Source organism: Capricornis sumatraensis, chromosome 10 (assembly GCF_032405125.1).
Source record: "Capricornis sumatraensis isolate serow.1 chromosome 10, serow.2, whole genome shotgun sequence".
Lineage (NCBI taxonomy): Eukaryota > Metazoa > Chordata > Mammalia > Artiodactyla > Bovidae > Capricornis > Capricornis sumatraensis.
Window position 1 is genome coordinate 95,581,373 of NC_091078.1, and position 23,054 is coordinate 95,604,426.

The 23,054-nt window shown below is 49.1% G+C and overlaps 3 protein-coding genes across 4 annotated transcripts in view; all 3 read left to right on the forward strand.

The window, feature by feature from the left end:
• Positions 1 to 152: 152 nt before the first annotated feature.
• NAA80 (N-alpha-acetyltransferase 80, NatH catalytic subunit) lies at positions 153 to 2,942 on the forward strand. The gene is given in 3 exon segments (XM_068982600.1): positions 153 to 320; positions 1,786 to 2,057; positions 2,142 to 2,942. Coding segments are annotated over 2 exon segments (978 nt in total). The 5' UTR covers positions 153 to 320; positions 1,786 to 1,880.
• On the forward strand, positions 278 to 5,616 carry HYAL3 (hyaluronidase 3). The gene is made up of 4 exons (XM_068982598.1): positions 278 to 320; positions 3,854 to 4,764; positions 4,981 to 5,070; positions 5,188 to 5,616. The coding sequence occupies exons 2-4, from the start codon at positions 3,871 to 3,873 to the stop codon at positions 5,461 to 5,463; spliced, it is 1,260 nt and encodes a 419-aa protein (XP_068838699.1). The 5' UTR covers positions 278 to 320; positions 3,854 to 3,870; the 3' UTR covers positions 5,464 to 5,616.
• A 700-nt stretch (positions 5,617 to 6,316) lies between these two features.
• IFRD2 (interferon related developmental regulator 2) overlaps positions 6,317 to 23,054 on the forward strand; it is a 28,885-nt gene continuing 12,147 nt past the window's right edge. For both annotated transcript variants that reach the window (XM_068982090.1, XM_068982091.1), the window contains exon 1: positions 6,317 to 6,492. In XM_068982090.1, coding sequence (XP_068838191.1) covers positions 6,435 to 6,492 — 58 coding nt within the window. In that variant the 5' untranslated portion in view covers positions 6,317 to 6,434. The remainder of the gene's footprint in view (positions 6,493 to 23,054) is intronic.

A 23,054-nucleotide genomic window follows, 5' to 3' on the forward strand; every position in this document is an offset into this window, starting at 1 on the left:
GAATCAGGCTCACTGGGAGCGAGGCCAGGATAAACCAGGGTGGGAGGAACAGAGCTAGAGAAGACCCAGTCTGCGTCTGGTCGGTGTTATGACTCGCCGGGCCGGGGGCGGGGCCTAGGCGGAAGTACAGGGCGGCCGGGGCGGGGCCTGGCCGCCTGGAAGACCCCGGACTAGGCGGTGCCGGTCGGGACAGCTGCAGTTCGTCCGCCCCACCGCTAGGGGGTGAGCGCCGAGAGCCGGAGGGGTCCGAGCCAGAGACAGCGAGATACCGATCCAGGAGAAGCGAGGACGCGGAGCATCCCGGAGCCCGGCAACAACATGTCAGTACTACCCCGTTCCCATGCGCTGCGTTCGTCTTCACTGTCCCCCGCTCTCCCCGTCCGCTCCGCGTGGACAGTTCTCAAGTGACTAGCCGCCCCGCACGCCCTCCTTGCGTCTGTCGTTCCCTCCCAAAGCATGCCGAGCCACACCCGCCCAGAGTCTAGGTTCCGAAACCCCCACCCCCAGACTCCACGGTTTGTCACCCACTGGAAGGAAGAGGGAAATCGAGGCAGGAGAGACTGCCGCCTCTCTCGGTGGACCCAGGAGCCCCGCCCCACAGTGGGTGGGGTCGGCATATAAGGGGTTAAGTCTGTGGGGGAAGTCTGGGGTCCTAGGCCCAGGGGGCGGATCCTGGGGCTTCCTCCTCCTGGTCCAGGGGTGCAGCTGCTGCGGAGGTGGCTGATGCAGGTGAGAGGCTTATAGCCCTCTGAGTGTGAGGGAAGGGGTGTGAGGGAAGGGGGCTGCCTGTTAACTGACCAGTGTGAAATTGGCCTCAAGCTCACAGGGTCTTCCTGGGGGAGGTGGGGATGGGGAGGGAGCCAGCGCATCCTCTCTGAAGGAGGTGAGTAGAAAGGTGGGGCCCAGAGGCCACCTGTCGCTAGAAATCCCCCAGCTTAGACCCTCCTGCCAGCAGAACCTGAGGTGGGATGGGCAAGCAATGGAGTTTGGGGACAGGAGGTCTGAGCCCCCAACCTGCTAGCCGTTAGACACCCCTGTGAGTGTAGGAAGGAAGCTGTGGTTCTTATCTAGAGTGGCTAGGAAACAGACCAGTGGGGAACCAGGCCTGCAGGAGCCACGTTGCTGTATGAGCCAGGCCACTTCTGAGGGGCAGTTGGGTCCATATGCAATCAAAGTGTACCGAGCAGGGCCGTTTCGGGGAGGGAGCCATGGACTCTTTCCCCTAGGCAGGGAAAGCAGTCCAGGGAGGGGAAATTTGAGCCTGATGGGTGGATGAATGGCAACCCAGGATATGTTAAGTGGCCGGCATGGCCCAGATGTCCAAAAAGGCTAGGACTTGGAGTAGGGACTAGAGAGAGGGGAGTTCCTGGGGTACCTGTGTTTTCTCCAAAGGTAACCTGGGGTTAAAGCAGGGGGTTGTGGCATCTAGTTTGCATGTTCTGTCTAATGGCCAGCCGGCTACAATGGTGTAGGGCTGGATCTACTGTCCGGGGGAGGACAAAGTGGTAGCCAGAGCAGGCTGGGGCCAGGCCTCTTGAGTTCTTGGGGCCAGCCCTAGCCTTTAGCCCTCAGCCTCCATCCAGTATAAGGCAGAGCACCCTGGACCCATCCCCTGTGCTCTCCATCTGATTCAGTGCCTCCAAGTATAAGGGATGGTATCCTCCAGGTCACCTAGGCATCAGATGAAATCCAGGATGCATGGCCCTCCCTAGCACTCTGTCATCTACTCCCTGCCCCAACCCCATCCTCCCTTCTGGCACAATCCAGCATGGCTGTTATCCACAGGAGCAGCAACCTTGTGGTGTGAGGAGATCCCACTGCCTGGAGACTGTGGCCTTAATCCCCTGCCTGGCCCTGAGCCATCTGTACCCCAGCAGGAGATGACCCTGGCTCCCAGCCTGACTCAGCTGGGCCTGGATCCTACATGTAGGCGAGAACTGACTCTGAGCCCTGGCTGAGGCACGCTGACCTGTAGCCTAGACCCTGTGCACCAGGTGGGGCCGATCCTGAGTACCCGCCCACCCCAACTGACTCTGGATCCTGCGTGCCAGCCAGAGGTGACCCTGAGATCCAGCCTGGCCAGGCCGACCCTGGATCCTACACACTGGCCAGAGCTGACCCTGAGCCCCAGGCTAGCTGAGCTGACCCTGGTTTCCGCATGCCATCCAGAGATGACCCTCAGTTCTGGCTCGGCTCAGCTGACCCTGGATCCAGCACGCCAGCCAGAGGAGACCCCAGTCCCCAAACTGGTTGAGCTGACCCTGGAGCCTGTGCACTGCCGACCCGAGCTCCTGGATGCCTGTGCCGACCTCATCAACGAGCAGTGGCCCCGCAGCCGTGCCTCCCGCCTCCACTCCTTGGGCCAGTCCTCAGACGCCTTCCCTCTCTGCTTGATGCTGCTAAGCCCTCGACCCACACCAGAGGCAGCCCCCATTGTGGTGGGCCATGCCCGCCTGTCCCGGGTGCTGGACAGGCCCCAGAGCCTCCTAGTGGAGACCGTGGTGGTGGCCCGGGCACTGAGGGGCCGTGGCTTTGGCCGCCGTCTCATGGAGGGCCTCGAAGCCTTTGCTCGGGCCCGGGGCTTCCGCCGGCTACACCTCACCACCCATGACCAGCTGCACTTTTATGCCCATCTGGGCTACCAGCTGGGTGAGCCAGTGCAGGGCCTGGTCTTCACCAGCCGGCGACTGCCTGCCACCCTGCTCAATGCCTTCCCCAGGGCCCCCTTTCCCCGGTCACCCTGCAAGGTCACCCCTAGCCTGACTGCCCAAGCTGCCCCAAGAGTCCCCAAGGGGTCATCCTTGCTGCCACCCCCTCCCCTGCCTGAACCCCCAACCACCTTACCCCTGCCTCCAGCAGGGCCCCCTCCACAAAGCCTCCTGGAGACACAATACCAAGACCTGAGAGGACGCCCCATATTCTGGATGGAGAAAGACATCTGAGGCTATTCCCAGGGCAAGATGCTGTCTTTCTGGGTCAGTTGACTGCCCAGGACAGCAGCAGCTTCAGCCCACTGGCCATCCCTCAGCTTCTAGCCCCTGAGGGCAGCTTCCTGAGGCATGTTTCCTGAGTGCCTGTGGAGATGGCACATGGCTGTGGCTCAGAGCTCTCAGTGTGGCTGAATAAAGGCTTGTTGGGTGTGTCTGTGACAGTGTATTTGTTGACCCCACCCTCATCTCCCAGTCGTTTCTCAGGTCCGCTATCCCTGCAGGAGCCCCCCAGTGCACCTTGGCCTCGGGGCCATGGATGGAGGGCAGGCCCTTGCTTCTCTCACTCTGCCTGCCTCAGACGTCAGGGTGTTTCTTTCCACCTCCACTCATCACTGTTCGCCGAGCACCTGCTGGGTGACAGGCCCTGGATTGGGCACAGGCAGGGGGGAGCTAGACAGATGCGGTCTCAACTTAAGGGATAGGGCAGGCGTAGACTGACAGGGCCTCTGCTGGGACAGCGGGAGCTCAAATGTTCTCACTGTACTTGTGCCAGAAGATGACGTCATAGCAGAGACCTGAGTGCTGAGTAGAAATTAAGTCAGGCAGAGTGGGGGTTGAGTGTTCTTGGGGCAGGAAAGAAAATGGGCAGAGGAAAAAAGGGGACTCGTGAGAGCTGAGGGTGGGAGAGGTGTCAGAGGGCACAGCGGTGCCATGGTAGAGATGGGCAACATGGGAAGGGAGATGCCCAGGCCAGCTTGGGCTGGGGTTGCTCTGAGAGGTCTACGAGACCCCTTAGGAACCTTGCTTTCCTCACCTCCCTCCCTTGTGAGGAGGAGCTGGAGGAGTCTTCCCAGCTTGGTCTGCTGTGGGGAAGGCGCGGGCATGGTCATGGCCTCTTAAGCTCACACCCCTCTCTCCTGCAGGTTTCCATCCCTGGGGCATGACCATGCAGCTAGGCCTGGCCCTGGTGCTAGGGGTGGCCCTGTGCTTGGGGTGTGGCCAAACCTTGCTGCGGGCCCCTGCACGCCCCTTCTCGGTGCTGTGGAACGTGCCTTCAGCACGCTGTAAGAACCGCTTTGGCGTGCCCCTGCCACTCGAGGCCTTGGGCATCTCAGCCAACCGTGGCCAGCATTTCCACGGTCAGAATGTCACCATCTTCTACAAGAACTGGCTCGGCTTCTACCCCTACTTTGGGCCAAGGGGCACAGCTCACAATGGGGGCATCCCACAGGCTGTGCCTCTGGGCCGCCACTTGGCGCGAGCTGCCCATCAGATCCGCCGCAGCCTGTGGCCGGGCTTCGCTGGCCTGGCAGTCCTGGACTGGGAGGAGTGGTGTCCACTCTGGGCCGGGAACTGGGGCCGCCGCCAAGTCTATCGGGCTGCCTCCTGGGCTTGGGCACAATGGGTATTCCCCAACCTGGATCCCCAGGAGCAGCTCCAGAAGGCCCGCGCTGGCTTCGAACAGGCAGCCCGTGCATTGATGGAGGACACGCTGTGGCTCGGCCGGGCACTGCAGCCCCAGGGGCTCTGGGGCTTCTATCGCTTTCCAGCCTGTGGCAATGGCTGGCATGGTACGGCTTCGAATTACACGGGCCACTGCCATGCTGCTGCCCGGGCCCACAACACCCAACTGCGTTGGCTCTGGGCTGCCTCCAGCGCCCTCTTCCCCAGCATATACCTCCCACCCAGGCTACCACCTGCTCACCACCAGGCATTTGTCCGATACCGCCTGGAGGAGGCCTTCCGTGTGGCTGTTGCTGGGCACCCACATCCCCTGCCTGTCCTGGCCTATTCCCGCCTCACACACCGGAGCTCTGGGAGGTTCCTGTCCCAGGTGAGTGAAAGCTGAAATCTAGGGGTCTGATGGGGAGGCATGACATTCTCTGAGTAGAGGGCCTGAGAAGCCCCTCAAAGAGGCTCAGGGCCAAGGGGCCCTCCTCTAGAAGTGGAATCAGATTATGGCAGTGAGCCATGAAAGTTCTTGAAGGTAGAGGTAGGGCCAGAAGGAGCTGGGCATTCCTGACCTGGCTTAGCAGCTCTCTGTCCCCAGGATGAACTTGTGCAGACCATTGGTGTGAGCGCGGCACTGGGGGCAGCCGGCGTGGTGCTCTGGGGGGACCTGAGCTTCTCCAGTTCTGAGGTGATCATTGCCCCCCTCCAGCCTGCCACACAGCCGATGCTGGGGTCCCAGAGACGGGGAAAGCCCATGGCGGGGCCATGGGACAGGAGCATTGATATGTCCCTCCCTTCTCCTCAGGAGGAATGCTGGCATCTCCATGACTACCTACTGGGCACCCTGGGCCCCTATGTGATCAACGTGACCAGGGCAGCCATGGCCTGCAGTCACCAGCGGTGCCATGGCCATGGCCGTTGTGCTTGGCAAAACCCAGGACAACTAGAAGTCTTTCTGCATCTGCAGCCAGATGGCAGCCCTGGAGCTTGGGAGTCCTTCAGCTGCCGTTGTTACCAGGGCTGGGCTGGCCCTACCTGCCAGGAGCCCAGGCCTGAGCTTGGGCCTGAAGAAGCAACATAAAGCCAGGAGTCACCTGCCCCTGACTGTCTTGTTCCTGCTGCCATTTTCCCAGTCCTGGAGGGAAGACTCTGTTCCCCTCTTGTTCTGTGTAGCTTATTGTCACTTCTCCCATGCACATACCCCACTTCCCACAGCACCCCTGGGGAGTGAAAGAGGCCAGAAGAAGCACACCATTTTAAAACCAGAGGCCCTCTGAGATCACCTGATCCTCCTGACATGAAAGCAGCCCCAGGAAGTCAGTATGCCAAAAAGTTAAGGTTGCCAGCCCAGGGCTCTGTTCTACACCTCACTGAGTCTGCGCAGAGGTCACAGGAGACCCGACCAGGGATGGGGGGGGGCCCCCAAGGAGATTCTGGCTAACATCTGTTAAGTGCTAAGCTGTTGCCTCTACTCTGCTTTCATCATAAAGTTACTTTTTCTCTCACTGCCTGAGGTTTGGCTGGTCCCGAGTTCTTCCAAACCCACCACCCTTCCCGTGGTGAGCGTCCTGCTGCAAAATGCAGAGAGATGCGGGTCCTGCGTGGTGGACAGCACCGTGCGGGCAGCTTCAGAGTTAATGACTACACGTGCTGGGGGGGACGACGCAGGGCATTGTGGGTGCATAGTTCAGCTAGAGCGTCGTGGCCTTATGGGCTCCCCCGGAGTAGACTACAATTCCCAAGGTGCTCTGCGCCCAGCCTGGCGCCGGTAATCTGCGCACGCAGCACCTTGGGAATAGAAGTTTCGGCCGCATGGATGCGGTCTGAGCCGAGTGGCGAGGGACTCGCCTTCCCGGCCACCCATTTAGCGGGGCGGGGCGCTTCGACTCTTCTGGCAGGGCGGGGCGCCTCGCGAAGATGGTGGCGCGCGCAGCGTGTGGCTCCCCTCGTCTGCCTAGGTCTCAACTCAGCGCACCGGCCGGCGACTCGCTGGCCTGGAACCCCCCGCCGCCGGGTCCCTGACCCCCCGCCCCGTCGTGCCCGACTTGCGGCATGCCCCGCGCCCGAAAAGGCAACGCGCCTCGCAGAGGCGGCCAGCGCCGCGGAGGAGGTAAGTTGGGGTGGTGTGGGTGGCCGGGCACGGGGAAACTGAGGAACCTCAAACTAGGGTCCCAGTGGGTTCCCGTCAGTGACTAACCTTAGAGTTCTCGGGTACAGACTCCTGCCTTGCCCAGTCTGGTGCCGCCACCTGCAAACTCCCCCCGTGACGGGCACGTGCCCCAGAAGTCAGCGGCCACGTGTGCGCCTAACTTGAGCGTGCTGCCCGCGTGCCCGAGCCCTCGCTCCGGCTCGCACCTGGTCCGCACCTCCTGGCCTTGGTTGGTTTCTCATTGCCTCTCTATCCAGTCCGCTGTGATGGACAAACTGGCCAGTCGGAGCTGGAGCCCGTCCGCTCTCCAAACCCTGATCCTTTCCCGAACTGGACTAGCTGGAGACCTGGCTTATCCTGGAGTACTGAGAGAGAGGGTGATGGGGAAACTGCAAAATTTGGGGCCTTGACTGCCTGGCTCCAGAAGGCGGATGAGCGCCCTGGGGCCCGAGGCAGTCCTGAGAGTCGCTTATCAGGTCGACCAGGAGGTGCAGCATATGTCCTGGTACAGTAAACAAGTTTATGTTTACCCAGCAGAGATGGGGTGCCTTTTAGGCATGGCTGACACCTGGCCACCATTTTAATGGGGCTTGGATGAGGGTGTTACCGAACCACACTTGGATTCACTTGCCTGGGAGCAATAAAGCCAGTCTACTGATGAAACCGCAGAAATGCAGGGCGCAGCGGTGGGGGTGGGTGCGGAGGCGGGGGTGAGGCTCTGAGGAGCTCTGGTTCTTTATGTCTCAGAGCACAGAGAATTCAGCAAGAGGTGAAAGTGATAAATAAAAAGTGACTCTTTAGAATAGCACACTTGAGAGGCCTACAAGTGGGTGGGTGAGAAGGTGCTGCCCCAAGAACTTGGTGGGTATAGTTTTATAATCAAAGGAAGAGTGGGGAGAGTAAGACCACCTTCTTCCTCATTCTTGAGATGTCACGTTTCCATCATCAGTTCCTTCTGCACATGGGATAGGGGAGTTTTCTTGCCCCTACAAGGTCAAATCAGGACTGTCATGGCGCAGTGGGAATGAGCAAAAAGGCAGTAACCATATACTGAAATATGATAAGTCATTTCAGGTTTTAGCATAATGTAACTCTTTCCTTAAATCTTTTCTTTTAGTGCGCTCAGGGGAGTATGTCCTAGGAATTATTGGGCCGGATGTAGGTCTCCTTCTACCATTAAAACAATGGTTGTTTGGGGGCATACCTCCTGCTTCTGTTTCATGATTTTATGATTAAGCAAACCTGCTTTCTTGAATGATGATTCACTTAAAGCAGTCTCCCATAGTTTTTTCTTACACTCTCTTAGTGGGATTAACTGTTTAATCACCTACTTTGTCTTTTTCAGTTCAGTTCAGTCGCTCAGTCGTGTCCTACTCTTTGCGACCCCAGGAATTGCAGCACGCCAGGCCTCCCTGTCCATCACCAACTCCCGGAGTTCACCCAAACTCATGTCCATTGAGTCAGTGATGCCATCCAGCCATCTCATCCTCTGTCGTCCCTTTCTCCTCCTGCTCCCAATCCCTCCCAGCATCAGAGTCTTTTCCAGTGAGTCAGCTCTTCTCATGAGGTGGCCAGAGTATTGGAGTTTCAGCTTTAGCATCAGTCCTTCCAAAGAACAGCCTGGACTGATCTCCTTTAGAATGGACTGGTTGGATCTCCTTGCAGTCCAAGGGACTCTCAAGAGTCTTCTCCAACACCACAGTTCAAAAGCATCAATTCTTCGGAGCTTAGCTTTCTTCACAGTCCAACTTTCACATCCATACATGACCACAGGAAAAACCATAGCCTTGACTAGACAGACCTTTGTTGGCTCTGCCCCTATCATTCCCTGCCTCCAGGTATTTATCCTTTATGCTTAAAGGAGGTTAAGGGCCAACAAACTTATCACTAACTGCTTTCTGCTGAGATAGGATGTAGGCCTCGCTGGGGAAAAAGTGTAAGACCTGACTGAGTCTTCCTTCTCTTTTCGGAGAGCTGTAATGCTAACTCTGGTTGTGTGTGTGTGTTAGTCACTCAGTCATTTCTGACTCGTTGCGAACCCACGGACTGTAGCCCGCCGGGCTCCCCTGTCCATGGAATTCTCCAGAATACTGGAGCGGGTTGCCATTTCCTACTCCAGGGGATCTTCCTGAGCCAGTGATTGAACCAAAGTCTCCCGCATTGCAGGCAGACTCTTTACTGACTGAGTACTATTTTGTTAGCCCTTGTGGGTGTTAAACATCAGAGAATGAGTTTATAGAAGATACAAATGAAAAGAATTAAAGCAATAGACATTAGAAGAGTTATTAAAAGGGATTGTAGCCACAGTTTTGGAGACCCAAACCATATTTCCAAACAGTTTCCATATCTGGAGAGGGTTACTTGAAGCCTCACTTGTTTGCTTTTGGCTAGGCCCGGAACCTTACTATTTTATACTTCAGGTTTTATACTTCAGAGTCTTTTAATTATAGATTTAGTCTTGTTATTTTAAACACATTTTTTGTTCACATCATTTAGTGATAAGGGTGGCTTCCTTGTCCTTCGAGAAACAGTTTAGTTCAGTTCAATCGCTCAGTCGAGTCCGACTCTTTGCAACCCCATGAATTGCAGCACACCAGGCCTCTCTGTCCATCACCAACTCCTGGAGTTCACTCAGACTCACGTCTGTCGAGTCACTGATGCCATCGAGCCATCTCATCCTCTGTGGTCCCCTTCTCCTCCTGCCCCCAATCCCTCCCAGCATCAGAGTCTTTTCCAATGAGTCAACTCCTCTCATGAGGTGGCCAAAGTACTGGAGTTGCAGCTTTAGCGTCAGTCCTTCCAAAGAACACCCAGGACTGATCTCCTTCAGAATGGACTGGTTGGATCTCCTTGCAGTCCAAGAGACTCTCAAGAGTCTTCTCCAACACCACAGTTCAAAAGCGTCAATTCTTCGGCACTCAGCTTTCTTCACAGTCCAACTTTCCCATCCATATGTGACCACTGGAAAAACCATAGCCTTGACTAGATGGACCTTTGTTGGCAAAGTAATGTCTTTTCTTTTTAATATGCTATCTAGGTTGGTCATAACTTTTCTTCCAAGGAGTAAGCATCTTTTAATTTCATGACTGCAGTCACCATCTGCAGTGATTTTGGAGCCCCCAAAAATAAAGTCTGACACTGTTTCCCCATCTATTTCCCATGAAGTGATGGGACCAGATGCCATGATCTTTGTTTTCTGAATGTTGAGCTTTCAGCCAACTTATTCACTCTCTTCTTTTACTTTCATCAAGAGGCTTTTAAGTTCCTCTTCACTTTCTGCCATAAGGGTCGTGTCATCTGCATATCTGAGGTTATTGATATTTCTCCCGGCAATCTTGATTCCAGCTTGTGCTTCTTCCAGCCCAGCATTTCTCATGATGTACTCTGCTCATAAGTTAAATAAGCAAGGTGACACAATGGCCCCTAATTTAGTTAATAAGTCCCATCTATTAAAGGGAGAGGACAATCAGGCACAAACAGAAAGGAATGTAGAAATGACTGGCCACTGATGTTGCACAAAAGGGGTTGCAGGAAAGTGTACCCGTGTCTCTTTCCTGACACTCCCACTACATATTTCTTATGATTGTTAAGGCTTTCAGTCTTTAGGTTAAAACTGAGAGGGTTGCCCTGGTGCTTACGAGAGATTTTATCAAGTGGCTCACCACATCAATGACCACCTGAAGCTTGAGGCTCACCACTAGTTATGTAGGTGGTATGTCTATCTATAGCCACTTTGGGTCTTGGGCTTCCTCAGCCTTTTAATTATAAAACCATCAAAAGCTTATGGGTCTCTGTCCCTTTCTGGCATCTGGGGCTTTCCCTCTGCCAAAGCTGATTGTTCTCAAAGTGGATTGAGCACCTTCTTTCCTGCAGTGTCCACTTTGTCCCCCTAGGGTACACTGGTTTTGTCTGGGCGCCCATGAGCCTTACGGTTCACCACCACCAGTTTGACCTGGAAAGGCCAGCCTCGCCTTCAGTAGTTTTTCAATGGCCGAAGCCACTGCCAGCGTTTGGGCCTTTTGTATATTTCTTTGGGTGCCTTTGGTCTCTCAGTTTATATTCCTATGATTGAAAACTGAATAGACCAGCTGGAGCAAGTCACTTCCAGGGGTCTGGGGACTGGGAGTTGGTTTTGAATCCTGTGCTGATGCCTAGGGTGGACTGGGCTATGAGATGCATAGCCTGAAGGGCCTGTGCCTGGAGGAGGGAGTGAGCCATATTCATATACTTCTTATTTATTTATCTGGCTCTGCCTGGTCTTAGTTGCGACACCTGGAATCTTTAGTTGCAGCATGCAAACTCTTAATTGTGGCATTTGGGATCTAGTTCCCCAACCAGGGATTGAATTCACATTCCCTTCATTGGAAGTGCAGAGTCCTAACTGCTTGGCCACCAAGGGAGTGTCTGTCTGTAGACTTTTTCACGATGGCCCTTCTGACTGGTGTGCCTTGTCGTAGCTGTCATTTACATCTGTCTAAAAATTAGTGATGTTGAGCACCTTTTCACGTGCTTTTTAGTCATTAGTATGTCTTCTTTAGAGAAATGTCTATTTAAATATTCTGATTTTTTTTTTAACATAGAACTGTATGAGCTGTTTGTATATTTTAGAGATTAATCCCTTCTCGGTTGTTTGTTTGCAAATATTTCCTCCTATTCTGTGGGTTGTCTTTTTGTTTATGGTTTCTTTTCTGTGCAGAAGCTTTTAAGTTTATTTAGGTCCCATTTCTTAATTTTTTAAATTTTCATTACTCTAGGAGGTGGATCAAAGAACATACTGCTGTGATTTACGTTAAGGAGTGTTTGCCCTATGTTTTCCTCTAGGAGTTTTATAGGGTCTGGCCTTACATTTAGGTCTTTAATCCATTTTGAGTTTATTTTTGTGTATGGTGTTAGTGAGTGAAAGTCGTGTCCAACTCTGTGACCCCATGGATATACAGTCCGTGGAATTCTCCAGGCCAGAATACTGGAGGGGGTAACTATTCCCTTCTCCAAGGGATCTTCCCAACCCAGGGATCAAACCCAGGTCTCCCTCATTGCAGGCAGCTTCTTTACCATTTGAGCCACCAGGGAAGCCTCTATGGTATTAGAGGATGTTCTCATTTCATTCTTCTCACTGTAACTGTCCAGCTTTCCCAGCACACCACTTACTGAAGAGACTGCCTTTGCTCCATTGTATATTCTTGCTTCCTTTGTCATAGATTACTTGACCGTGGGTGCATGGGTTTATTTCTGGGTCCACTGATCTCTATTTCTGGTTTTGTGCCAGTACCCTACTGTTTTGATTACTATAGCTGTGTAGTTGGGTCTGAAGTCAGGGTGCCTGATTCCTCCAGCTCTGTTTTTCTTCTCGGGATTGCTTGGCTATTGAGGGCTTTCTGTGTTTCTATACAAATCTAAACATTTGTTGTTGTTGTTGTTGTTCTAGTTTTGTAAGAAATGCCATTGGTAATTTGATAGGGACTGCACTGAATCTGTAGATGGCGTTGGGTAGTAGAGTCATGTTTTGACAGTATTGACTCTTCCAGGCCAAGAGCATGGTGTATCTTCCATCTGTTAGTGTCATCCACAATTCTTTCATCACTATTTTCAGAGTATAATTCTTTTATCTCCTTAGGTAGGCTTATTCCTAGGTGTTTTACTCTTTTTGATGAGATGGTAAATGGGGATTATTTCCTTGATTGCTTTCTTTAAAAAAATTGCTATTTGGCTGCACCAGGTCTTAGTTACGGCACATGAGGTCTTTGATCTCCATTGTGGCGAGCCGAATCTTTTCATTGCAGCATGTGGAATCTAGTTCCCTGAACAGGGATTGAACCCAGGCCCCTGCACTGGCAGTGTAGGGTCCTAGCCGTTGAAGGCAGGGAAGTTCCCTGTTTTCCTTGATTTCTCTTTCTGATTTCTTGTTGTTAGTGTATAGGAATTCAAGTGATTTCTACATTAATTTTGCATCCAGCAAATTTGCCACATTCATTGGTGAGCACTAGTAGTTTTTGGATTTTCTGTGTAGAGTATCACGTCATCTGCAGACAGTGACAGTTTTTTTTCCTTTCCAATTTGGATTCCTTTTCTTTCTTTCTTTTCTCTGACTGTCATACTTAGGACTTTGAAAACTATGTTGAGTAAAAGTTGCAAGGGTAGACATCCTTGTCTTCTTTCTAATCTTAGAGGAAATGTTTTCCAGCTTTTCACCATTGAGAATGATGCTAGCTATGGGTTTGTCATGTATGGCCTCTATTATGTTGAAGTAAGTTCCCTCTGTGCCCACTTTCTGGAGAGTTTTTATCATAAATGGATATTGAATTTTGTCAAAAGCTTTTCTTTCATCAGTTGAGATGATTATATGGTTTTTATTCTTCAGTTTGTTAATGTGGTGTATCACACTGATTGATTTGGATATATTGAAGAATCTTTGCATCCCTAGAATAAATCCCACTTGATTCTGTTGCGAGCCTTTTAATGTATTGTTGGTTTCAGTCTGCTAGTATTTTGTTGAGGATTTTTGCATCTCTGTTCATCAGTGGTATTGACCTGTATTTGTATGTGTCTGTTTTGGTATTAGGGTGATGGTGGCCTTGTAGAATTGAGTTTGGGAGTGTTCCTTCATCTGGAATTTGGGGGGATATTTTCAGAAATATGGGTGTTAACTCTTCTCTACATGTTTGGTAAAAGTCACCTATGAAGCCACCTGGTCCTGAACTTTTGTCTGTTGGAAGTTTTCTCATCACAGTGTCACTTTCATTCCTTGTGATTGGTGTGTGCATATTTTCTATTTCTTCCCGGTTCAGTCTTGAAAGGTATACACTTCTAAGAATTCGTACACTTCTCTTTTTAAATTAAAACTTTTTAAAGTGTTTGTTTATTTGCGGTTGTACCCTGTGACTTGCAGGATCTTAATTCCCTGACCAGGGATTGAACTTGGGCCCCTGGCAGTGGAAGCACGGAGTCCTAACCGCGAGACCGCCAGGGAATGCCCAGAATTTGTCTGTTTCTTTTAGGTTGTCCATTTTATTGGCATAATTTGTTTGTAGTAGTCTCTTACGACCCTTTGTAATGATGTTTCTGTGGTGTCCATTGTAACTTCTTTTGCATCTCTGATATAATTTTTATTATTATTTATTTCCTGGCTGTGCTGCAGGGGCGTGTCTCTCTCCTGCGTCTCCTGCACTGGCAGGTGGATTCTTTACCACTGAGCCACCAGGGAAGCCCACTAATTTTATTGATTTGAGCCCACTCTTTTTTTTTCCTTGATGAGTCTGGCTAACGGTTTATGAATATTGTGTATCTTTTCAAAGAACAAGCTTTTACTTTCATTGATTTTTTCTATGATTTTCTTTGTCTCTTATTTCATTCATTCCTGTTCTTATGTTTATAATTTCTCCTATTAACTTTGGATTTTATCTTTCTTCTGTGGTTGCTTTAGGTATAAGGTTACCTTGCTTCTTTGATATTTCCTCTTGTTTCCTGAGGTAACATTGCATCCCTGTAAACTTGCCTTTTGGAACTGCTTTTGTGGCATCCCATAGGTTTTGGATCTGGCAATTTCTCTCTCAGTTCAGTTCAGTTCAGTTGAATCAATCTCTTTTCTACCCCAAGGACTGCAGCACGCCAGGCCTCCGTATCCTTCACCATCTCCTGGAGCTTGGTCAAACTCATCTCCATTGAGTCAGTGATGTCATCCAACCATCTCATCCTCTGTTGTCCCCCTCTCCTCCTGCCTTCAATATTTCCCAGCATCAGGATCTTTTCAAATGAGTAGGGTCTTTTCAAATGAATTGGTTCTTTGCATCAGGTGGCCAAAGTATCGGAGCTTCAGCTTCAGCATCAGTCCTTCCAATGAATATTCAGGACTGATTTCCTTTAGGATTGACTGGTTTGATTTCCTTACAGTCCAAGGGACTCTCAAGAGTCTTCTCCAAGACTATAGTTCAAAAGCATTTCTCTCTAGGTATGTTTTTTCAATTCCTCGTTGATTTTTTTCAGTGATCCACTGAATATATATTCTTATTTGAATTTTTTTCCCATATAGGTTTTGAGACAGTGTTGACTAGACTTCCCTGTGCTGTCCATCAGGCCCTTGTTGATAATCTGTTTTACATACATTGGTGTATATGTGTTCATCCCAACCTGCAAATTTATCCCTCCCTCCCATCCCTCCCTTTAGTAAATCATAAATTTCTTTTCTTTTATATTTATTTATTTGTTTTGGCTATGGCCTGCAGGTTCTGGCATCTCAGTTCCATGACCAGGGATCCGGTCTAAGACCTTGGCAGTGAAACCTGAGTCCTATTCATATACTGCAAGGGAATTTCCCATAAATTTCTTTTCTAAGTCTGTGGGACTGTTTCTGTCTTGTAAATTAGTTCATTTGTATCAATTTTTAGATTCCACATATAAGCAATATCATAGGATGTTTTTGGATCTCTGCTGATTTTCTTGAATCACTGTAATCATCTCTAGGTCCTTGTTGCTGAAAATTGCATTCTTTCATTCTTTTTTTTTTTGGTTGATATACCATTGTATATATGTACCATATCTTCTTTATTCATCTATCAAGAGACATTTTGGAGACTTCTGTATCCTGGCTGTTGTAAATAGTGCTGCAGTGAATGTTGGGGTGCATATATGTTTAGGAATTATGGTTTTCTGAGAATATCCACTGGGAAAAGCATTTCCAAATCCTATGGTTGGTGTGTTTTTCATTTTTCAGGAATCTCCCTCCTCTTTTCCCAATTGGCTGTGCCCCTTTCCATTCCCCCCAACAGTGTAGGAGGGTTCCCCTTTCTCTACACAGTACTTATTTTTTGTAGACTTTTGGAGGATGGCCATTCTGCCTGGTGGGAGGTGATACCTTGTGGTCCTTTTGATTTGCATTTCTCTACTAATAAGCTATGCTGAGCAAGTTTTCACGTGTTTTTTTCTTTTTTTAACAGCAAGAGTGAAATATCCATCTTGAAACTGACTTCGTGAAAGTCCACCCTCTGAATTCTTTTCTGATTACCTCCCCAGGGATATTTCTTATGGGCAAGTGCCACTTACTTACAGTGCCCCAGCCCTTGTGATTATTAAGTGTCCAGAAAGTGAAAGTCACTCAGTCCTGTCCGACTCTTTGCGACCCCATGGACTATACAGTCCATGGAATTCTCCAGGCCAGAATACTGGAGTGGGTAGCCTTTCCCTTCTCCAGGGGATCTTCCCAATCCAGGGAATGAACCCTGGTCTCCCACATTGTGGGCAGATTCTTTACCAGTTGAGCCACTAGGGAAGCCCAAGAATACTGGAGTGGGTAGCCTATCCCTTCTCCAGTGGGTCTTCCTGATACAGGAATCGAACTGGGGTCTCTTGCATTGCAGGCGGATCCTTTACCAACTGAGCTATCAGGTAATCCCCGAGTGTCCAGAAGGAAGGGTTTTAAAGCTGTAGTTCTGAGAAATGGCCGCAAGGCGGAAGGATTTTTTTCGTGCCCAACACTGGGTCTTCTGGCTGCCAGAGCCTTAGCAAAGAGTCCTGTTCTTGGCTTATAACTGAGAGTGGAATGTGCCAGATCAAACAACCAAGGGCTTGTGGCTCCTTTCTTGTTCCCTGTTAGCCTTCACACCCCCAGACAAATAACCAACTCTTGTATCGCGGCAGCGCCCAGGGTGCGGTATAGAGGCCAGGGTTGACTGGAAGGAAGTAGGCTGGAGGCGGGAACCCCACCACCAGGAGACCTGCACACAAGCTGACTGTTCATAGCGCTCTCAGTCCAGAGGGTGCCCCACCCTTCGGTTGCCCTAGTTTTGGTTTTGCTGCTGGAGGGGCCCCGTGGATGTGGACAGCGTGATCCCATTCAGAGGGGATCAGACACCGCAAATCCAAGGGGGGGTTCCTGTGCAGGCACGTGCTCCCTGGCTCGCTCAGCCCCCTGACTGCTCTGGCGCCCAGGGAGTTAACACCAGCCTAGGTCCCCCCGGTCTGAAGGGAATATAGTAGGCATTTCTGTTTCTTTTTTTAATTGGGGTTTTATTTTATGTTGGAGTACAGGTGATTTGCCATGATGCGCTTGTTTTAGGTGGACAGCACCTAAGTTGTGTTTGTTTTTTTGGTGTGCAGTTTCAGGTATACTGTGATTCAGTTCGACATATACGTATACCTATTCTTTCTTGGAGTATTTTCCCGTATCAGGTTTGACAGAGCATTTCGTGAAAGTTCCTGGGCTCCACAGTAAGGCATTGTTGATCACATTTTGTGTATATGTTTTGGGTTTATCTTAACCTCCAAATTTCTCTCCCCTACCCCACCTGATTCTTTTGGTAAACATATATTTGTTTGCCAAGACCTTGAGTCTGTGTCTGTGTTTTTAAATTAGTTCCTTTGTGTCAATTTTTAGTGTCCACCTATAAGAGATATCATATGACGTTCTTGTTTCTTGTCTCCATTACACTCGTCGGTATGATCGTCTCTGCCTCCAGCTGTGTTGTTGCCAATGGCATTATTTCATTCTTTTCTTTGCCTGAGGAAAATGGCATTGTCTATATGGACACCATGTTTATTTCTTCATTCACCTGTTGATGGATCTTGAGCAGGCTTCTGTGTCCTTGCGGCTGCAAATAGAGTGGTAACGAATGTTGGGGTGCATGTGTGTTTAGGAATTATCATTTCTGAGGACAAAGGAACGCCTGGGAGGGGCGTGTTGGAATTCTGTGGTTGGCCTGTTTTTTTGTATTTTCAGGAATCTCCCTGCTGCTCTCCATGCTGGCTGTGCCGCTTTGTACTCCTGACGGTGGAGGCTTGTTCTCTTAGTTCCATGCCACGTTCAGTATTTACTGTTTGGAGACTTTTGGAGGATGGCCACATTCCCTGGTGGGAGGTGATACAGCGTGGTCCTTTTGATTTGGATTTCTCAAATAGTGGTGCTCAGCAAGTTTTCATATGATTCTCTCTTTTTTTTTTTTTTAATTAAAATTTTTGTTAATTTTTAACACCAAAAACATTTTGTATTGGGAAATAGCCGATTAATGGGGCTTCCCTGGTAGCTCAGCTGGTAAAGAATCCACCTGCAATGCAGGATACCTCAGTTCGATTCCTAGGTCGGGAAGATCTGCTAGAGAAGAGATAGGCTACACTCCAGTATTCTGGCCTAGAGAATTCCATGGACTGTGTAGTCCATGCAAAGAGTTGGACACAGCTGAGCGACTTGGACTTTCACTAACAGTGTTGTGGTAGTTTCAGATGAACAGTGAAGGGACTCAGGCATAAATGTATCCATTCTCCCCCAGACCCCCTCTCATCCATGCTGGCACATAACATTTAGCTATACAGTAAGTCCTTGTTGGTTATACTTTTTTTTTTTTGGTTATCCATTAAAAAAAAATTTTATGTATTTTAATATAGTTGATATACAGTATTGTTTTTGAGTTCCACACCAACCTGGTTCAGTTCTACATATACCTGTACCTGTACTTTCTCGGGTATTTTACCCACAAAGGTCATTGCAGGTTGAGTTGAGTGTCTTCTGCTATTTCATACATCCTTGCTGATGATGTGTTTTACACACACACACACACACACACGTATTTACTATGTATTTATGTGTTGTGTTCTGTCAGTGTCAGCCTTCTAATTTATTCTTCTCCCATCCCCAACTGTTCCCTTTAATAAATCTAAGTTCCTCTTTTTGCTCATTCTTCTGTTAGTACGCTAGTTCATTTGTATTTGATTCCACCGGTAAGTGATATCGGCGATACTTGTTTTCCTCTGACTCTTGTCCCTGGTGTAGTCATCTCTGTGCATCCAAGTGCCACAGATGGCGTGCTCTCATTTTGTTTCCTAGCTGAGTAGTCGGGCATGGAGTGTCTGTTGCATCTCTTTTTCTTCCTTTTATCGATGGCTGTGCTTTTTGGTGGTTTCCACGGATTTCCTATTGTGAATAGTGGAACATGGAACTTTGGGCACAGGACTGTTTTTGCAGGATGGTTTTCCCTGTGATTGTTCCGGGACTGAGATATCCAGGGCTTATGGCAGCACTTTGGTTTGTTTTGGAAATACCTTCCATGGTGTTCTCCATTTCATAGTGGCCACTGACAGCATATTTGCCCCAACAGTGCAGTAGGGACCCTTTTCTGCCCAGCCTCTCTTGCATTTTTTTTTTCTCTCTTGCATTTATTGTGTAGACTTTTTGATACCTGGTATAGGGGTTATGGATTTGTCATTTTGATTTGCATGTTACTAATCACTGGAGATGCTGAACAACTTACCATTTGACTTTTTGTTTCCCGTAAATAACAGTGTAGTAACACTTAGCTCTTGCCATTCATTTCTTGAGAGTGAGCCCCATTTTCAAGTTGATTCCCTTGACCTACCAGAAGACACTCCTTGAGGGCAGGCATCATTCACAGCCCTGCAGTCCTTGTGAATGGTAACTGCCCTTTGTCTGGTTCAAACTTGATGTTATGAGAAGAGCCCAAACAAGGTGGCAGCACTTTCCCCTACCCCACCCTGGTATTTCCAGCAAGCAGACCTTTCATCACCTCAGGGAAAGCCGTTTTCTTGGGTGGTCAATGCGAGTGGAAAGTGCCCGAAGAAAGAGCCAAGGGCTTGTAATTAATTCCCACTTCTGTCTTGCTTTTCAGGCTCTCCTCTCCCCTTCCCACTCTAGAGATACATCTCAAGCCCTGCAGTAGTGTTGTGCTGAGGGTGCTGTTGTTTGGAGGTGGGGCGACCCAAAGGAATCAGTGCTTAAGTGGGTTCCCCAGGAACGGGAGCCATGGAGACACGGAGACTTTCCCAAGCTCTTACTACTTAGTGACTACAGCATCCTTCATGCACAGGCTAGCCTTAGCTGACAGAGGGTCAGCCTGCATTACAGGTGTGGTCCCATCCAGAGGGTCGTAGGTTGCACAGGTGCAGTTCAGTCACTCAGTCGTGTCCGAATCTTTGCAACTTCATGAACCGCAGCATGCCAGGCCTCCCTCTCAATCACCAACTCCCAGAGTCCACCCATACCCATGTCCATTGAGTTGGTGATGCCATCCAGCCATCTCATCCTCTGTCGTCCCCTTCTCCTCCTGCCCTCAATCATTCCCAGGATCAGGATCTTTTCTAATGAGTCACCTCTTTGCAACAGATGGCCAAAGTATTGGAGTTTCAGCTTCAGCATCAGTCCTTCCAATGACTATTCAGGACTGATTTCCTTTAGGATGGACTGGTTGGATCTCCTTGCAGTCCAAGGGACTCTCAAGAGTCTTCTCCAACACCACAGGTGCAAGGGAGCCTGATTTGCTCTCCCAGGCTCCACAGCTCTCTCAAAGTTAGCCCAGGACAGCTTGGGAGCCAGGCCTGCAGGGGCTCTGTGGGTGTAACACCAGCCCAGGAGATGTAGTCCTCCTCGAACAGAATAGGCAGTCCAGCCTCTGGTTTTTTGTTTTTGTTTTTTAATTTCCATTTTGTTTTGCAATATAGTTGATCTGGAATATTGTTTTTGAGCTCTACACCAACGTGATTCAGTTCTACATATACCTGTACCTTTCTCGGGTGCTTTACCCACGAAGGTCGTTAGAGAGTGTTAAGGAGATTGTTTTGTGCCATTTCATTCATCCATGCTGATTCCGGTTTTATATAGATATTTATTTACTACTATGTATGAACAGACTTGTTCCAAATAGGAAAAGGAGTATGTCAAGGCTGAATGTTGTCACCATGCTTAGATGGATGGATGAAGCACAAGCTGGAATCAAGATTTCCGGGAGAAATATCAATAACTTCAGATATGTAGATGACACTATCCTTATGGCAGAAAGTGAAGAACTAAAGATCCTCTTAATGAAAGTGAAAGAAGAGAGTGAAAAAGTTGGCTTAAAGCTCAACATTCAGAAAAGTAAGATCATGGCATCTGGTCCCATCACTCGTGGCAAATAGATGGGGAAACAGTAGAGACAGTGTCAGACTTTATTTTGGGGGGCTCCAAAATCACTGCAGATGGTAACTGCAGCCATGAAATTAAAAGATGCTTACTCCTTGGAAGGAAAGTTATGACCAACCTAGACAGCATGTTAGAAAGTAGAGACATTACTTTGCCAACAAAGGTCCATCTAGTCAAGGCTATGGTTTTTGCAGTAGTCATGTATGGATTTGAGAGTTGGACTATAAAGAAAGCTGAGTGCCGAAGAATTGATGCTTTTGAACTGTGGTGTTGGAAAAGACTCTTGAGAGACCCTTGGAATGCAAAGAGAGCCAACCAATCCATCCTAAAAGAGATCAGTCCTGAGTGTTCTTAGGAAGGACTGATGTTCAAGCTGAAACTGCAATACTTTGGCCACCTGATTCCAAGAGCTGACTCATTTGAAAAGACCCTGATGCTGGGAAAGATTGAAGAAGGGAGGAGAAGGGGAAGACAGAAAATGAGATAAAAAAAAAAAAAGAAAATGAGATGGCATCACTGACTCAATGGACATGAGTTTGAGTAAACTCGGGGAGTTGGTGATGGACAGGGAGGCCTGGTGTGCTGCAGTCCACGGGGTGTCAAAGAGTCAGACACTGAACTGAGCAACTGAGCTGAACTGATGTACTGACTTGTCATTTTCTGTCACTCCCAGCATTCTCATTTATTCTTCTCCCCACCCCAGTTGTTCCTATGGTAAATTTTAAGATTTTTTTAGTCCTCCTTCTGTATCATAGTACACCAGTTCTGTTGTATCAGTGTTTCAGTTCCACCTCTAAGGGATATCAATGATGTGTGTTTTTCTCTGAGTTTCGCTCAGTTGGACTGAGTGACTGAACTGAACTGAACTGAGCTTTCATCACGTTAGAAAAAGCCATTATCTTGGGTGGTCCATTTGAGTGGAAAGTGTCCGACGGTTTGTGATTCATTCCCTCTTCCCTCTTGCCCTTCAGGCTCTGCTCTCCCCATCCCTACCGGGAGATACATCTCAAGCCCTGCAGTAGTGTTGTGCTGAGGGTGCTGTTGTTTGGAGGTGGGGCGACCCAAAGGAATCAATGCTTAAGTGGGCTCCCCAGGAGCGGGAGCCATGGAGACCAAGAGACTTCTCAAAGGTCTTTCTATTCAGCGACTACAGCATCCTTCCGGTGCACTAGGCTAGCCTTAGCTGATAGAGGGCCAGCCTGCCTTACAAGGGTGTGGTCCCATCCAGAGGGCTGCTGGAAGTACAGGTGTTAGGGGGGCTCGTTTGCCTGCACAGGCTCTTCCGCTCTCTCAGGTTTACCCAGGCCAGCTTGGGACCGAGGCCTGTTCAGGCCTCGTGGGTGTGACACCAGCGCAAGTGGCCCGGACCTCCTGGAACAGAGTAGGCAGTCTGAATCTGCTTTAATTTCCATTTTGTATCATAATACAGTTGATATACAGTGTTGGTCTGCTGTTCTACATCACCCTTTTTTAGTTAAATGTATAATTGTATCTGTATTTTCTCCGATCGTTTACCCAAGAGGATATTACAGTGTGGTGAGTAGAGTCTCTCGCGGTATTTCATACATCCTTGGTGATTTTGTGGGGGTTTTTTGTGTATATACACACATATATACACACACTTCATTTATTTGTGCTTTCCTGTCAATCCCACCATTCCCATTTTTTTCCCTCCACTCGCCATCTATTCCTTTTAGTAAATTAAGTTCTGTTCTTGGTCTCCCTTCTGTATTGTTAGTACACTGGTTCGGGTGTTCAGTGTTTCGAGTCCCCATTTGTGATGTGAATGGTGCGTGTTTTCCCGTCTGACTGGGTACTTAGCGCAGTCCTCTCCTGATGTGTCTCAGAGCCACGAATGGCCTGGTTTCATCCTGTTTTGATGCTGACTGCTAGTTCATGGTATGTTTGTTGCGTGTCTTTTTCTTTCGTTAATTAATGAACATACTTACTGGTGGTTTCAGTGGCTATGATGTTTTGGATATTGGCGCAAATACCATTTGAATGCATATGTCTTTTCAAAGGATGGTTTCCTCCAAGTAGATCCCAGGAGTGCGATCTCCAGAGCTTGTGGTAGCACTCTGTTTCATTGTGGAAAGAACTTCGGTAGTGTTCTCCAGAGTGGCCGTTGCCAGTTTATATTTGCACTAACTGTGTGGTAGTGTTCCCTTCCAGCCTCTTTTGAATTTTTTGTGGGTAGCCCTTTTGATAACTGGTGTTAGAGTTTACCGATTTGTCATTTAGATTTGCATTTTTCTAATCACTGAAGATGCTGAACATCTGACCATTAGACTTGTGTGTGTGTGTAAAGAATGTAGTAAAATTTAACTCTTGCAGTTGGTTTCCTGAGAGTGAGCCCGGTTTTCAAGTCGATTTTCTTGACCTACCAGAGGATATTACTTGAGGGCAGGTGCCATTCACAGCTCTACAAACCTCTATGTTAAGTGCCCTGAAGCTCCTTTCGAAAGATGTTGTTACTAGTCGTGGCCACAAGGTGGCAGCCCTTCCCCTTCCTCTCCCCTGTGTTTCGGGCAATCTGATCCTTCATGAGCTTTAGAGAAAGCGGTTTCCTGGGTGGTCCCTTAGAGTGAAAGTTGCTGGGAGAAATAGCCATTAGCTTGTGATTCAA